Raw genomic sequence first — 16,646 nt, forward strand, 5'->3', positions numbered from 1 at the left:
CGAGCCCCACAAGCAAACAGGCAAGGCCTGGCAACAGGCTGTCATTTACGTAACTAATCGGTTACCACTGGACGGCTAGATAACGGCCAAGCGCGACATGATAAATAAGGTTCGTGTGAAAATCGTCGCTGAGAGATTTCGCTTTTCATTTCCTGAAGCTCCGTTTTCAAAGCCAGAATGACTAGATCAAAGGGGAGAGCCATGTTATTAAAGCACATTTCAGAAACATTACGATGGGGTGGGGAAGGGAGAAAAGAAAACTTGCAGTTACCCTCCTACAAGCAGCGAATGCGCTCCTCTTTCTTACCACGCTTTCAGAAGCGTGGACCAATAGCAATGAAATAACCCCCTAGAATATGATGAAGCTACTAAAAATCATACTTTAAAAGCCTTCACATAGTAAAGGGAAACTATTAATAGAAGTATTGGGGACTGGGAGGAAATACATTGCTCTCTGCGGCTGGTGTCGGAGCTACCCTGGCTTGATGGCCGGGGATGCTGAGCAGGTAGAGCCTTTTCTTCGGCGTGAATAGAGGGGGCCTGGAGTTGCTGAGAGGGAACTGAGGTGGCTTGGGACCTGGAGGCGCCCGAGCCTGGCCCGGGGTCCGAGCGCGGGGCCGCAGCGGCAGCCGTGAACCCTTTCACCTGTGTGCAGGAGGAGGACTCGCGGCGGGGGAACAAGACGGTGCTCATGCAGGTGGCCGCGGCCGCGGTGGGCATGCTTGGGGCTTCCTACGCCGCGGAGCTCCTGAATCGGCTCTATTGCCAGACTACTGGACTTGGAGGATGAGCAGTGGCAGGTCACGGATCAGACCAGGTGGAAAACATGGTGCCTGTTAAGGTCACATTCAATGTAGATGTCCACGCCAGTCTCCAGTGGAAGTTTAGACCTCCACAGTCAGAGACCTGCGTGGTACCTGGAGAGACTGCGCTGGCATTTTACAAAGCTAAGAATCCAGTGGTTGGAAGCTGGACAGTATCTTAATGAAATGCAGTGCTTAAGAGCAAAGATTGAATCCCCAAAGAAGTGGACAAACATGCCAGTGTTTTTCTACACTGAACGAATGTTGATCTTTTTACTTTGTGGAACCGGGGATTGAACTCAGGCCCTTGTGCTTGCCAGGGAAGCGCTTATTCCACTGAGCCATCTCCCCAGCCCTGTGAATGTTGATCTTACCACGCTTTCTTAAACATTTTTTGAAGAAAAGGAAGGGCGTAAGCTGCCAGTCCCAGGTTATAACTGAAGTAGTAGCCAAGTCCTGCTTCAGATTTGTGATTTTTTGAAAAATCAGTATCTTGCATTCTCATTGGAGAAATATTCTACAGTGTGAATTGAAATTTTTTATTTTAAGTGGTTCTCCTTTTATTGCCTCCAGTGAATTTACTTCATTCAGAGCTGAGAGAAGAGATTTAGCATTTACCATAAGAAACCGATGTGCCTCAATAAAGCATGTGATTGTTTGATAACATATTTAGGAACTTGATGGTTTAAAATAAAGTTGGTGGAAACTGAACATGGAAGAGGAGTCACTAAGCTCACTAAGTCTAGTGACTTGCTCAAAGCTTATGAGCTTATTTCAGATTTGATACTTTTTCTTTAAGGTTTAAGTCTGTTGTGCATTCAAAGTGCTGAACATTTTAATTACTTTGAAATTCTGGTATCATAAACTTGAAATAAAGTACAAGTCCATCTACTGGGCTGCAAGCGTTTACCATCATAGCTCCAATTTGTGGAATGTTAAAATGTAAGGCGAGGGTTGTGAAAGTTTACTAATACATAAGCAAAAGTTCCTCTGTAAACAAAATTCTGTGAAAACTTTTTATTAGATTATTTTAATATTAAAAAATAGAAGTATAAAATTATATTGCTTAATATAAATTATATACAACTATAATCACTTATTTATTTATTTAGAGACAGAGTCCCTTATGCTGCTAAATTCCGCAGGCTGGACTCCAACTTGTCAGCCTCCTGCCTCCGCCTCCCAGAATGCTGGGGTTACAGGCCTGCACCACCATTTGTTACATATGTGAGACATTTCTTGTGTTAGTTTGTTCTTCCAAGAGGTGACTCCGGGCCCGGCTGTCTGCACCTCAGGTCTCACCTTCCTGAGGAGCTGTCCTAGAGCTCAGGGCCCCTGAGAGCAAGCAGACTCGTACAGAGCTTTCCCCCAGCTCAGACTGAAGTGACACACAGCACCTTCACTTGTGACCTGTCACTGGAACATTGTCTCTGGTCCACACCTGACTGTGGCACCTGGCAGGACACACTGAGACGGGGTGAGCACTCGGGGTCTCAGCCGTGGTCTGATCACCAAGATCCCTTTCCTCCCTCTGCCCATCCTGCAAGGTGAAGTTGCTCATGTGCAGAACACAGCACACAAGGCCTGCCCCTGACTCCAGACACCAAAGCCTCCCTCACACACGTGGGGACCGCTGCATCACAGCCCATGTAGGTCTTCTTGGTCCAGAGTGCTCTGGTTAGAACAGCTGTCAATGCCCATTTTTCTTACAGGCTCAGCAAGTAAGCACCAGGCTTCTCGGTGACCAGGTCTCTGTTGTGTGGGCTCAACACAGAAGCTCTCACAGTAGGGATGTAAATGGCGGGCCTGGCCGCGCTGTCGTCAAGCCTTCCTCACAGGACAGGCAGTAGGGATACTTGGCGTGGGCAGAAGTCTGCTAGCCTTGGTGTCAAAGGTCACATGACCTGCCTGCTAGACACCTGGTGTCCACAGTGGAGCAGGAGCAGCACAAAAACCACAAATATTCCTGTCTGAAGATAGTGATATGGAAGGTGCTGGCAACCACAGGCCGAGAAAACTGTTCTCCTCCCACACAGCTGCTGTGAAGACCTCTGGCCTGCAGGGCTGCCTGGCTCTGCTCCTCCTACTCCCTCTTCTTCCTCTCCAAGGACACATTTTAGAAGCTTCTTCCTCTTCTGTTGCCCCCTTAGCCACTTTTGACGTGAGCTTGGAAAACTATATCCTCCTTGGGGGCTTTGTAGCTTTTCAGCTTGTTGGCTACCTACAGACTGTTGAAGTCTCGGACAGCACAGGCTTCACATGGCCAGGGTCATGGCTGGGAGTCCAGCCTTGTTTCATTGACAGAGTGACTCTCAAGTGTGGTGGTCAGCTCCTCCTCACGGTCCTCCCTTTCCCTCGACTTTCCAGCCCGCAGGCTTCTTAGCAGTAGGTGCTCCTTGGGGCACCCGGGGGCAGGAGGCAGGAAGCCTTGGCCTGGTTTTGCCCTGCGACCTTATAGCCAAAGGGAACTTCTAACCACAGTTGAGAGTTGCAGCTCCACCTGGGTTTTGCCCTGATTCCCACTGGGTAGCACATCCTCAATCTGATACTTGCCTTTGGCTTCTCCAGGTCTTTCTCAATCCTGTTTCTTACCATTTATCATCTAGGGATGGTTCACTTTTCAAATCTTAACTTCTGGCCTTTCACCATACATTTTAATTACTCCTGGAAACCAGCAGATTGTTTTCTGTGCTTGTCTGTCCCCGGTAACATCTTGTTAAATGCAGCAGGTAACAGTCAGCACATGGTACTGACACTCCTTTTCCAACCCCACCCCTCGCCCCCAGAAGCAAGAAGCTCATTAGGAAGGAAACCTGCTTTCCGAGCCAAGGCAGGCTCCTCCTGCAACCCCTGCTCTGCCTGACAGCAGGGGCTGCTGGCCTCCTGGTCTCTGCTTTCATTTTCGTGTTTGCTGCTACCTGGCCAATGTCAAGACCACACATTTTAGTTTTAGTTTCTTTTTTTTAATCTGTTACTTATTCATTTATTTGGTAAAGGGTTTCACTACTTAGCTTGGGCTTGTAGCGATCTTCCTGTCTCAGCCTCCCCAGTGCTGGGATTACAGGCCAGCACCACTATGCCTGGTTTCAGTGGCCAGCACAGCGCACATGGGGTTCTAGGGCCAGCACTGCATATGGTACTGGGGATCGAACCTGGGTCCTTGTGCTTTCCAGGAAGGCACATAGACCACCAAGCTATCTTCCAGCCCTGTGTTTTAGTTTTCTATTTCAGCAGCTTAACACTTCCCCTGCCAGTCTCTAGACTCCCCAGAACACACCAAGATATATGACAGACAAGGTATTAGCCCATTGTATGGTACTAAAACACAATACCTGCAGCTTGGTGACTGGTGAAGACTGAAGGTTAATTTTGGCTGAAGGTTCTGGAAGCTGGCAGGTCTAGGAACATGGTGCCTGTGAGCGCTTGGTACTGCTTCAATTCATGGCAGAAAGTGACACACTGTGTGATATAATCTAGTCCCTTCAAAGCTGGAGTTCCCCCATGCTGGCGAGCATGAACCCCATCCTTGGGAGAGGCATTGCCCAAGCATCTCTTCAGAGTCCCGTCATGTCTCCAAGCTGTTCCACTGGGACTCACACTTCAACATGACTTCAGAGAAACAAACCATATTCAAGCCATAGGGGTCACAAACAATTCCGATATCCAGGGGTTGAACGAGTCCTTCACCTGCTCGCGTAAGGCTGGACACCAGTGCGGCAGCTATCTGGGAACACCAACATCTCACTTTCCACAGCGAAGATGCATTACTTTTTAATCAGAAGGAAAACACAAGTACGAAACCCAACAGGTACCTCAGTCGCTTGGAGCAGTGGACTCGCAGCAGTTCATCTGCCTTGTGAAAAAAAATGAGAAAAGGAAAAAGTGGAAACAAAGCTTTTGCAAATGGAGAGGGGAAGAAGGGTAGAAGGGAGGGGAGGGGAATGGGGAAAAAAAGAATCAAGCTATATTATGTACAGGAGGGCCAGCCATTAAAGCCCCTGCAAGCAGGCACAGGGGCCGGGGGTTCGATCCCAGGCCTGCCAGTCTGGCCCTGCCCCCAAGGCGCACTAAAACGGCAATTGAGACTGGGCGTGGTGGCACATGCCTGTAATCCCAGCTCTTGGGAGGCTGTAAACAGGCGGATCACTATGAATCTGATCTAGTAGAGAGACCCTGAACACCCTGTAGACCCCTCCTTAAAATACAAAAAAAAAAAAAAATTAAAAATTAAAAATATATCATATACAGGTACAAATTCTCTATAATGAATGTGATCATTATGTATATCTAAAATGTACCAATAAAATCTGATTTAAAAAACACAATCACCTGCTTTTACCCTTTGGAAGCCCCTTGCTCCGAATGGTCCTCCTGGATGATGTATATTGATTCTTTTCCCTTGGGAATGGCCTTGATTCTGAAATGTTACGGACCCCAAAGGCAGCCTAGCATACCCCCTCTTCTGTTCTTCCACTCCTATTAGTTGTACATTTGGATATGGTAGACTATTTTTAAATAATGAATGCATTAATTCTCTTTTGTATTTCTAGCTCCAGTTTTTCCCTAACACTCTGAGTCAGAGATCTGCCGAGAGGTAGGAGAACAGGGTAGGTAGAGACCAGACACAGAGGGAGGGAAACCAAGTGGTTCTGCTTTGGATGTGGGTACTTAGTGCATTTGGGGTCTCTGGCTACACAGCAACCTTATATAGTAGGTGTATTACAGGAAAGATATTTCCTAATTGGTTTTCCTATCTTTATTCATCCCTGGCCACCGGGAGGCAGGGCTAAGTGCTAATTTTCATAATTTATTCAAATATTAAGAGCAGACCCTTGGCCTGAGATGCTACCCAGAAGGGTACAGCCTGGCATAGAGAAGCAGAGTCATAGGGTCCTGAAGGTAGTGCGCAGAAGGCAGAATCAGTAACAAGGAAAACAGGGTCACAGTGTGTCGATCCTGGACTGTAAGTGGGAAAACGCTTCTGCCCAACCCAATGGGGACCCACTCACTTCTCGTCTCAGGCACACTCACAGGAGATCACAACTGGGAGAGAAATGACACCAACGCAGCTCAAATCGCAGCAAGATAGGGAGACAGAAGCCTTGAGGTCTGCACAAAAGGTGCTTTCCAAGCCTGAGGGCCAAGCACACATGTGAGAAGTTTCACGACTCACTGGAGGATCCCTGCTACCGGAGAAGTGGTGTCTACCATTAGCCCTGAAGACCAAGGTGAGGACAGGACAACCAAGGAACACTGAGCTGAGGACAGAGGGCCAAGGGACCTCCCTGCAGGAGGTGGAAATGGTGATTCTCGCTCCAGCGAGAACTAGGGCAGAGCAGGCACCGCAACCCTGAGACACAAGTACCCCTCCTGGGCCGGGCTCTGTGCTAATGCCAAGGGATCCTATCATGGTGCAAGCATGGGTCACTGGACATGACAGCCCTCTCTTGGAAATGTTTACAAAGGTGGTGACCAAGAACTCCCCAGCTACTGCTGAGGAGGTTGACCAGAGTCAGCAGTGAGACCCGAAATGAGGTTTGAGGAGCAAACTGAGGGTGGGCTACGTCTCCCCTTCACGTCCAGCAGCAGGAATGGGAAAGGTTCCCCTGCACCTCGAGTGTGGTGATGAAAGGAACTTCAAAGGGCTCACTCAGTGACATTGATGGACAACCCTAAATTTGGAGGAAGCCTATGACTGGTGCTGACTCCCACCCGGAAAGAGAAAATGTAACGAAGAAATGAGGAGCTGTGCTTTGATGGTGAAAGGAAAGAGACGTGACTGATTTGGGAGAGATGTGCAGTCTCAGAATCTGGGGGGCCTCAAAGAGCGTATGCCTCTTTCCTGTGGGCCAGATGTGTGTCAAGTGAGAAAGTGTGAGTTCACCTTCGGCCTATTTGTGTCCCTCGGGGAGCAGATAGACAGACCTCCAAAGGAAGAACACACAGTAGGGAGCACCTGGGGCAGAAGGACAGGGACCTAGATAAGATCCCCACAGGACCCCAGTGACCTTGGTCATCTGCCAAAACTGAGAACACTGGAGCTGGGTCTCCTGATCCTTTCCTCCTCAGCTACTGCCCAAAGAGCACCGTGAAGTGCAGAGTGAGAGGGAAACAGACTTGCCAGGGAAGAAGGGAAAGCTCAACTCAACATCAAGTTCAGAATTTGACTCCCATATAGAAAGATGTCCAAGTGCCTAACCTGAGTCTGTGTTGGTATGCATGGGAACACAGAGTGGTCACAGGTGACTGTACCACCTACAGGACCAGCTGAGAGGCAGGGAGGAATTCATCCCACGGGTCATGACTGCAGACAGGGTCCTCCTCGGGGTGTGGGAATAACTCTGTCTGATGAAGTCACCCCTTGTGTGTTCCAGGTCTTGACTATGTGCAGAACACAGGGAGGAGGAAAGGAAAACAGAATGAGAAAGAGATGAAGGAGAAGAAGGAAAATATGATAGAGAGGCCCTGGGGCGGGGAGAGAAGAGAACTATCTAACAGCTCTCATTCACCTAGGACGTTTTGGGGAGGGCAGTACTGATGATCGAACCCATGACCTCACTCTGAGCTATGTCCCCAGTCCTTTTTTATTCTTCTCTTTTGAGTCAGGGTCTCAGTCCCTGCACTGCCCAAACTGAGCTCAAACTTGTGATTCTCCTGCTTCCGCTTCCCAGAGTCCTGGGATCATAGGCGTGCACCACCATACCCTGCAAAGGCAGGTGTCCGTGTTCTGACAAATCCCCTCATTTCTGGCTCCTGCAGGCCCAGGGCTCCCCAAAGGACTTGCCCTCCTCCTGCTCCAGGAAAGAAGGCAGAAGCACAAGGGGCTGACAACCAGCATGTGGTGAAGACGCAACTCCCCGCACTTCACCTTTCAGGAGAGGCAACACTGAGTCACTTCCTGTGTCAGGCCTGAAGGCTGGAGTAGCTGCTGGACAGACAAGGTTTATTGCTGTTCCTTCCTCCTCTGTCACCCCCGCCTCAGCTGTGCTCTCACCCTCACCTCCTGCCCGGGGCATCCCAGAGGAAAGGCTACTTCTGCTCTTGGGCCCCTAGGGACCTCTGGTTTCCCCGGCCATCTCCACCATCTCTAGCAGCTCTCGCTCTTCTGGCTCACATCTCTGTCCCTTCTGGGGAAGAAGGGGAGAGCGCAGAACCCAGAGGCCTCTCTTGCCACTGCCCGTTCCCCTAGACCTCAGTTTAGGGATCCTGCAGGCCCTAAGGGGGCCCGGCAGTGGCATTCTAGTGTGGCAGCTGCAGGCCCTGGCAGCTGAGCTCCAGGGCGGTGCCACTTCCTGCCCGTCTGTTTAGGAGCACATTCAGGAGACATGAGCAGATGTTTGGCAGATGTTCAAGCCCATTCCCATTAGCCAACAATAACAAAGCACAAAGGCAGTGCAGGGGGAGGGTGGAGGAGAAGACTGCTCAGAGGTGGGGGACACCAGAGGGGCACCACGACCTTCCCTGGGGTGGGGTGCTCCGGGTGACTCCTCATGTGGTGTGCCCTAGCAAGGCACACAGCTGGGTGGGCCTGTTTTGCTCTGCTCCCCAGATGGAGCCCACAACCCCCGCGCCAGGCCTCCTGGCCACCTGAGCCGCCTGGAGAAGCTTCCAGGGCTGGACTGGGGCCAGGTAGGGGGGCACAAGTTCGAGGGCTCCTCCTTGGCTCATGGACAGATGCCCTCCTGTGTTCTTTCCATCCTAACCAGACAGGTCCCCGTGTTGTTCAGCTCAGGACTCGAGGGGCCCTCTCACCATTAGAGCTGGTGGGAGACCAACCCAGGCACCAGTGTCCAGGTAGCAGGGGTATGGGGAACAGTGAGCCTCCAAAGGAGCCACAGAAGTGTTACAGACCTTTCTGTGTGCTTTTTAAATTTTAAAATATTTAGTTGACAAAAATTGTATATGTCCAAGGTGAACCATATGAGGATTTGATAAACAGGGACATCGTGTTGTGATTACCCCAAAGTACCCCTAGATACCCAAAACTCATTGTGTTTTCGCTGCATTTTTTTAACTTCAGAAAGTTCAAATCTTTTCATCATAAGCTACAGAACTACACGATTGATTAAATATTGCCAACATTATTTTCCAATACTTTCAAATGCAGCCACATAGCCAAGTGTTTTGAATTACATAAACACGTGTGGAACAGCCTAAGGCTCACCAGCATTTTACTTCGTGCTCCTTCGGGCAGCTCTGAAATGAGCCACTAGCACACTAGGCTACACGATTATTTGGGGTTTGTGATATGTTGGCCAGTGAAGCTGCAGAATTTCTAGGAAGGACTGAATTTTTGAATTTGCTTTTTAACAAATTAAAGATCTAGGGCTGGCCAGATAGCTCAGCAAATGTGCCAGCTTAGGCAAAACACAGGGGCCGGGGTTCAATCCCCAGCACACATACCATGCCGGTATGGGCGTGGTGGCACATGCCTGCAATCCTAGAGCTTGGGAGGCTGAAAACTGGAAGATCACTACGAGTCCAATCTGTGTAGTGAGACTCTGTAGGCCCTGTACTAAATGCATTTAAATAAATAAATTAATTAATTAGTTAATTAAATAAAATTGAAGTTCTGCAGTGCTCTTATCTGATTTTGCATTCAGAAGATGGTTATGTGGGCTGGGGAGATAGCTCGGGGATCTAAGTGCCTGCCTGGCAAGCTCAAGGACCCAGGTTCAATCCCCTGTACCAAATGTCACGTCAGCCCCGGAACCTGGCATGGTGACTCACCCCTGTAATCCCAGTGCTGGGGAGGCTAAGACAGGAGGATCACTACAGGTCTGAGCAGTGTAATGAGACCTTGTACCAAGTAAATAAATAAATAAATGATTTTTTTTAAAAAAATTTTAAAGGAAGATGATTATGTTTGGAAGATGGTTATAAAAGCTTTATTATAGAACGAATGGAATTACAGAAAAGGATATATTATTGAGTACCCTGAAAGAACCAGAAAAGCCATGGCTTACAAATAACTGCTGAATAACTGGCGGAATCTTGGTTTTCCTTTCCTTATGGACTGCCCAATTCAAAGATGTATTTTCTCAAAAATACAGACCTGGCACAGGTTTCTAAGTCTTCCTCAGGCAGAAGCTACGCTAGTCCTTTCTGAATTGCTTCGATGTCAGCATCGGTGATACCACAGCCAGAACAGAAGCTGTTCCTCTTACGCTTGGAAGCTGGACCCATAGATCGCCTCCTCTCCCACCGCACCCCACCCCACCCCCAGCCTCTGGTCCCTACCTCTCCACTTTCTTCGCAGTTTTCAATCACATGTATAAGTTGGATCATACAGCATTTGTCTTTTGGTGTCTGGCTTATTTCATTTGATAGATGTGCTCAAGGTTCATCCGCATTGTCACAGAGGCCGTGGTCCTGCACACTCATGGCAGAGACGTGGGGTCCGCACTCTGGTCCTTCTCATCATGCCCACTCGGTGAGCTCCCTGCCATCCCAGGGTGGAGTAGACGATACCTGATCCTCCGTCCCACCTCCATCCCCCCCCCCCACTCAGCCCTACACGCGCACGTGGTGCTCCTGACACACTGACACTCTGCAGCATTGCTCCATTTCCAGCCCCACTGACCCAGCACAACCGAGCCAGCACACAGGAAGGACCATTTCCCTTGAGCCAGCACAGCACACTGGATTCAGACAGCCGGGAGATCCTGGAGAAAGATATCTCTCTCTCTCTCTCTCTCTCTCTCTCTCTCTCTCTCTCTCTCTGTCTCTCCCCCCCTCCTCTCTCCTTCTCCCTCTCCCTCTCCCTCTTTCTGTCCTCTCATTCTCGCTCTCTCTCATTTCCTCTCCAGTACAAGTCTGATGACAGAGCTACCCACTCACAGGTCGAACGTGAGGATTACAATGGCTGGGCAGCCAAGGACCCAGCTCATGGCAAATTCTCAATGTTAGCTGCGCTGGCGGTCATGTTCTGACACAGAAGATAAAACTGGGAGGATCTTTCCCAGCCCTTAAGGAGCTCAAAGGCAGTGCGGTAGTCAGAGACTCAAACACACCATGGCCATTCAGAGCCGGGAACAGGAACAGAAAAAGCACTAATTTGCAGCAAGGCTAAGTAACTCACTTCACCTCTCCAAGGTCCACTTAGCCGCAAAATGAGAACTTAATGTTAGGAGCAGAGCACTTTGCTTAGCAAGATATGAGGAGCCTGAAGTCATGTCTGTACCATGCAGCTCTGAACCAGAGCAGTTCACAGTGATGTGCAGGTGGAGAAACAAATATTCAAAAATTAGAACTAGAAGGGAGCACCTGAGATGAACGGAAACCAGCACAAAAGACCAAGCAGCGATTCGCACTGTAAGTGGCAGAGGGAAGGACACAACACGGAGCCCATCACACGCAAGACTCCAGCCCCCCCCACACACACACACACATATCTTGGCGATGTTAATTGTAGCCGATTTCTTAGCTCAGGAGTGAAAGAAGGCTCAAAGAGACACCATGGCCTCCTCAGGCCACGCAAGCAGGATGTGACCGGTGTCTCCATGGCGCTGGCACTGGGACCCACTGTCTTCCTCCACCTCTCTAAAACACTGCCTCATTTTTTACTGTTTTGTATTGAATCACTAAGCAAGAGCCAAGAGTGAGGGAATCTTGCCCCAGGGGGACCCAGCTTGATGCAGACAAAGGTCCCAGCCTTGACTGGCAAGCCGCAGAGAAAGACCAGGAATCTGCACATCAGCCAGGGTTCCCCGCCTGGGGTCAGGGCGGTTTCCGGGTGGGCCCCAGACTCCAGGCAGCGGATAGCGTCCCAACTTAAACTCCTTGGCTCATGTCCTGGGATTGCTGATCAAAGGAATCCTGGGATTTCTACCTATGCTTCAAACCGTGTTTCTTTCACAAAGAAAAAAAAATTTGAGCTGATAGCAGGCCATGGTGCTTTTATGGTTTTTCTCCTCTTAAAACGTACATTTTAAAAGCTGGAAGCTTCCAGGTATTTTGAAATTAAGCTCAACAGCCCAGCAATTTCTCCTTGCCCTACTAACGTCATTCACACTGACATCTAGTGGCCACCGTCGAGAACTGCAAGCTCAAAAGAGCAGGGGTGAAATGGGGTTTCCAGTCCCCAAACCCTTGGAGTCCAGACCCAGGTCCTCTCTCCAAAGTGCTGGGCAAACTGGAGGCAACTCAGCTCCTCCTCTCTCACCGGCCCTCCGCAGCCCCTGCCTGCGTTGCTCAGGACTCGGCCATGTCCCTTCCCCTACCTGGACCCCTCAGCTCATCTGTAAATGTCCAGGTGAAGCCAAATGGCTGCCCCACCCGCAGGTGTTGAGAGATTGGACTTGCTGCGGCTATTGAGTACTTTGTTGGGCTGTGGGTAGAAATAGCCCGGCAGATAACAGCACTAAGGCTAGGTGACGTTTAGGCCCACACACCAAGAGCGACCACAGCAGCTCTCCAGGATGCCGCCTCCTCATCTACTGTCTCCCCTTCCCGCCCTCCTCGACCACAACAGCACCTGCCTCAAGCCTCATCCTCTCATTCTCCCTGAAGCTCACAGTATCCTGCCACAGCGAAGCCGTGTTGCTCTTTTTCTCCAAAACTGCTAAAGCCTGACGTCACCTTCCAGATCAAATTCAAATCCAACGACCTTACACATGCAACGAAGAGCCATGTTCAAACCTTTAGTTTTCTCCTGAAAGTCCCTGGACACCTGTCAACAACCAGGACCCCGGGTACAGCAGGACTGGGCTGGACATGAACGCTCTGGACAAAGCTAGGTAGCAGGGAAGCCCAGGAGGGGACCAGGCTTCACAGCCCTTGGGGATTTATGGCCGTGGCTGTCATCCAGCCAAGATGGATGCACCGTGACAGGCTCACATTGTGGCACCTGTGATTGTCAGCTCTGCTCATGGCCCATTCCCAACTATCCCTGTCCCTCGCTGCCAAGTGCCACACTTTATGGACATGGAGGTGGCTTCTTTGAATCAGACTCCTTTGCCTGGAACCCTCACCCCCATGTTCTCTCCAGTTCCTGTCCTGCAGTCTGAGATCCTGACACACCTGCTCCTGACCTCTGGGGAGAGTCATCTGGGTCATCCCAGCACCTTAGGGCCCTGCCACAGTCTCACTGTCCCCAACTGCAGGCTCTTTGCTGGTTCTCACTGTCTCCACCCCCACCCCCCAGCAAGAACACAGGCCTGCAGCAAGTGATCAACATGCATTTCACCAAAGGAGCTAAAGTGAATTGCAAAGCCAGGAGGAGCCTGTAGCCCATGACTCGGGACAAAGCTGTGAGGCAGAACAGTGACTCAGTGGTATTTCTGTGTGTCACGCAACCACGTGCAGCACGTAAGTCAGCCTCCACAGTCGGTGGCCAAGCATATGTCCCAGGAGGCTGTGACCCTTCACTCTACAGCACATTCAAGGATACTCAACAATTTTATTCATGCCTACTGTTGTGACATGTGTCTAGGTGTCCCCCAAAGCCACATGTTCTTATAAGCAGGGATTTTCAGAGCTTGCTGTATCCAGGGCATGTGATACTGGACTTAAGGGTGTGGGGTACTAAATTATTCCATTGGTTAGAACTGGCACCATTCTGGGTGTGGCTGAAAGGATTTACTGGAGAGAAGCCCCGCCCTGGGTGTGGGTCACAGCACCCAAAAGGCTGATAGCTTGGATGCAGTAAAAGGGAAGGCCAGGCTCACTGCTTCTGCTGTCACTTGCTACTGACTGCTTCCTGCCTGCCACACCATGAGCTCTTTCTCTTCTGATTCCCCTCTGCTATGGTGCCCTGCCTTGGAGCCAGTTGGCTATGACAAAATAATGGTATGCGTGGAAGTCCTAACCTCTCCATGTCTTAGTGGAACCACACTGGAGGCTGCTTGGGGGGCCATGTCCATCTAGTCTCTGGACAGATGTCTGCACAGCAGCCTCATCAGAAGTGGCAAGAGCTCTAGGTTCCCATCAAAGCCTGGTTTGTATTCCAAAAGCAGGAAACCATCTCAGAGACCATGTATTCTAATCTCTATAGAAGAAGAGACAGAGGGAGGAAAGAAGGGAAGAAGAGGGGAAGAAGGGAGGAAGGGGAGGAAAAGAAGGAGGGAGGGCTCTTCATGGTATCCTCTGTAAATGGCAAATAAAGATCTACAAGAAGGTCCAGGATGGAGGATCTCAAAGGGGACATCCTGCAATGTCTACAGGGAGCTGTTATTGGCACCAGTAGTGGTGCTCAGTGGGTAGAAGCCAGGGATGCGGAAACCATCTTCTAATGCCCAGGGCAATCCACACAGCAAAGAACTGACCATAAGCCAAGAGTGCTGAGACCAGAAGCCCTTGGTCTTGGAGGGCCTGGCCCACTTCTCCCTGCTGCTTTGAGCTGCATGCGCTTGAGCGGCTCCTCCACCTCATGGGAGCTCCCTTCTATGTAAAGGTATAAAGTCATTCACTTGTTGATTTGTTCATCCGCTTAAGAGGAATTTTTGAAGCAATGGGGTTGGGGAGAAGCAGCAATGAAAAATGGCCCACATAACCTCAAAGAGCTGAGCAGAACGCCTTCTGTAGCACTTCGAGGCACCCACAGACCCCAGGGAGCCGCGCCAAGGCCCAGATGTCTCCATGGCCCCTGAGACAGGCTCCTTCCCTTGGAGGAGATCGTGATGCGGCTGCTGACTGTGCTTCCCCTCTCCTGAGATGCATGGGGTTTTCTCTTCCATGTTCTAACCTCCATGAATGCAGTGTGTGCATCAAAGTAACGTGCGTCACACCTGCTGCCAGCCAGCAGGCAGTCACCAGCTCTTGGCCTGGGGGCTGTGTGTGCCAACAGTCAGCGGCACTGATTCCTGGTGGTAGTGCTGTTGCCCGCTCAATGCTGCAGTCCAGAAACCAAAGGACAGTTGTTCACTGGAGGCTGTGATGCCCCTGCGCTTGGGCAGCTCCTCAGGAGCAGGGCCCACTGGAGCAGGCTTGGGTCCAGCTGGAGCGCTCCTACTGGGGAGAGCACCATGCCCTGGAAGCCTGTGGCACCCAGCCCTGCTGCTCCACCCTGCTCTTGCCTTATGGAGGCAGCCAGCAAGCCTCACACTGTTCCCAGTGAAGGGAGGGCTTCATTTCTCGGGCAGCACATTGAATTGGCAAGATCTTAAAAATGCTCTTCCTTGGGCTCCACTCCAAATAAATTACCAAGAATCCCTAGAGACAAGCCCAAGCCCAAGCACCCATATATTTTTAAATCCTCCAGCCCAGAGATGTGGATCTGAACAGGGGGCCCCTAGGCACAGCACCCAGGTTGAGAGCCATGGTGAAAGCCCCCCTGCATACTCAAAGGACTTCTGCCTCTCCAGCACCCCTACAGCATGGGGGTCCCTGTGGATGCACGCAGAGCCCTCTGGAGATGCTGGACACAGGCTGCACACAGACACAAAGCCAGAATTCATGTGCTTGGCCCCAGCCTCAGAAGTTGCTGAAGTCCCGCGGGTGAAGTCAACACCTCAGGTGTCACACTGAGCCAGTGGTCAGTCTAGCTATGGTGGGACCTCTGTCCCCAACTCTTGCAGCACCTGATGGCACCGTCCACATCCCTAAAAGGGGTCACTGTGCACAGTAGCCAAGCTGCACGTATGTAACTGCAGATGCATCACCGTGGTCTCCTTCCTGCCAGTCTGCTCACTGGCAACCTACCCCTCCCACCCTATTACAACACCTCATAAATCAGAGGCGCAAAGAAACAGAAGGATCCGTATTCACCGTGCAGGGGACCTTCCAATCATACAGTCATGCAGTGAATGTGCCAGACTCAAAAGCAGCAGTGAAGGTCCTCTGGAATCTGAAGCTCATTATTATACAACAAGAGGTTCCCCATGAGGTGGAGGAACTAAGCCAGAAGTAGAAACAATAGGACACTTCCCACGGAGGGAAGTTTTTAATGCCAAAAGGTGAAGCTCAGTCCACAGCTACTCAGCAATGCATAGTGGAGGGGAACACTTTATTACGGACAGCTCTCTGAAGGAACTGTCCTGGTAGGACCTGCTGTGGGTCAGGCTCCAGAACAGCTCAGGGTAGGACGGAGACTGGCAATGACCTTTACAGCCACATCTGATAGAGTTGAGCCCATTTCACACATGTGCCTGGCATGTCATTGCGGGTGACGGACCACAGCTGGCTCTACAGCTCCAGCGTCCTCCGCTGACTGTCTACGCAGGCCCAGCATGGTGGACGAGGCATCCGTGGGATTCCCAGTGACCAACATCCAGTAGTTCTTTGGCTTCTCAGCTCTGTGTGAATCCAGATGTGTGTGAGCAGCAACCTCAGCCTCCTTCCCAAAATAGGTCCTGCAGCAGGAAAGATTGGGAAACTGAGTCACAGCCCACAACCTTCCTTCCACCTCAACACACCAGTGCAGAAGGCTGCATCACAGGCCTGGAGCCTCTAGCACACACAGTGTATTTGCAGGAAGGGTGCCCTGTGTGGGGCTAGGGTTAGGCACGAAGGGTCCTCTTCTCCCTAAAACCCTCCTGAGGGGAAGGACCTGTGTGAAGGGTGCAGCCTCAGCAGGGACCTTCATGCCACCACGTTTCCAAATGGCAACATCTCAGGACCAAGAGAACATTATCTTCTCACAATGTTATTTGTTCATTTAAAGACAGAGTCCTTTTTTTAGCATTTTAAAGTAAAAATACTTTTATTTATGTCTTTTAAGGATGTGTGAGTAATCTTTCACAAAAGGAAGAATTACAATGGAGGCTTCAGCTAATTTTTTGATTGAATTGTTGGGTTTTTTTCTTTTTTTTTTTCAAAGTTTTATTGATAAACAGATAGCAATGAGACAGTTTCAAATCCAATCAGAAGTACAGTTTCAACAAATAATACACTGCATATATTCTT

The 16,646-nt window shown here is 50.3% G+C and overlaps 1 protein-coding gene and 1 pseudogene across 4 annotated transcripts in view; one reads left to right on the forward strand and one right to left on the reverse strand.

The window, feature by feature from the left end:
- The first annotated feature begins 485 nt into the window (after nucleotides 1-485).
- On the forward strand, nucleotides 486-1,244 carry LOC111816058 (annotated as a pseudogene).
- A 14,190-nt stretch (nucleotides 1,245-15,434) lies between these two features.
- Cfap161 (cilia and flagella associated protein 161) overlaps nucleotides 15,435-16,646 on the reverse strand; it is a 57,231-nt gene continuing 56,019 nt past the window's right edge. For 2 of the 4 annotated variants that reach the window (XM_023712841.1, XM_023712845.1), the window contains exon 9: nucleotides 15,435-16,093. In XM_023712841.1, coding sequence (XP_023568609.1) covers nucleotides 15,898-16,093 — 196 coding nt within the window. In that variant the 3' untranslated portion in view covers nucleotides 15,435-15,897. The remainder of the gene's footprint in view (nucleotides 16,094-16,646) is intronic. The other 2 variants (XM_023712832.1, XM_004623490.2) reach the window with 2 other exon arrangements.

This window comes from Octodon degus, unplaced genomic scaffold (genome assembly GCF_000260255.1).
Source record: "Octodon degus isolate 3935 unplaced genomic scaffold, OctDeg1.0 scaffold00002, whole genome shotgun sequence".
NCBI lineage: Eukaryota > Metazoa > Chordata > Mammalia > Rodentia > Octodontidae > Octodon > Octodon degus.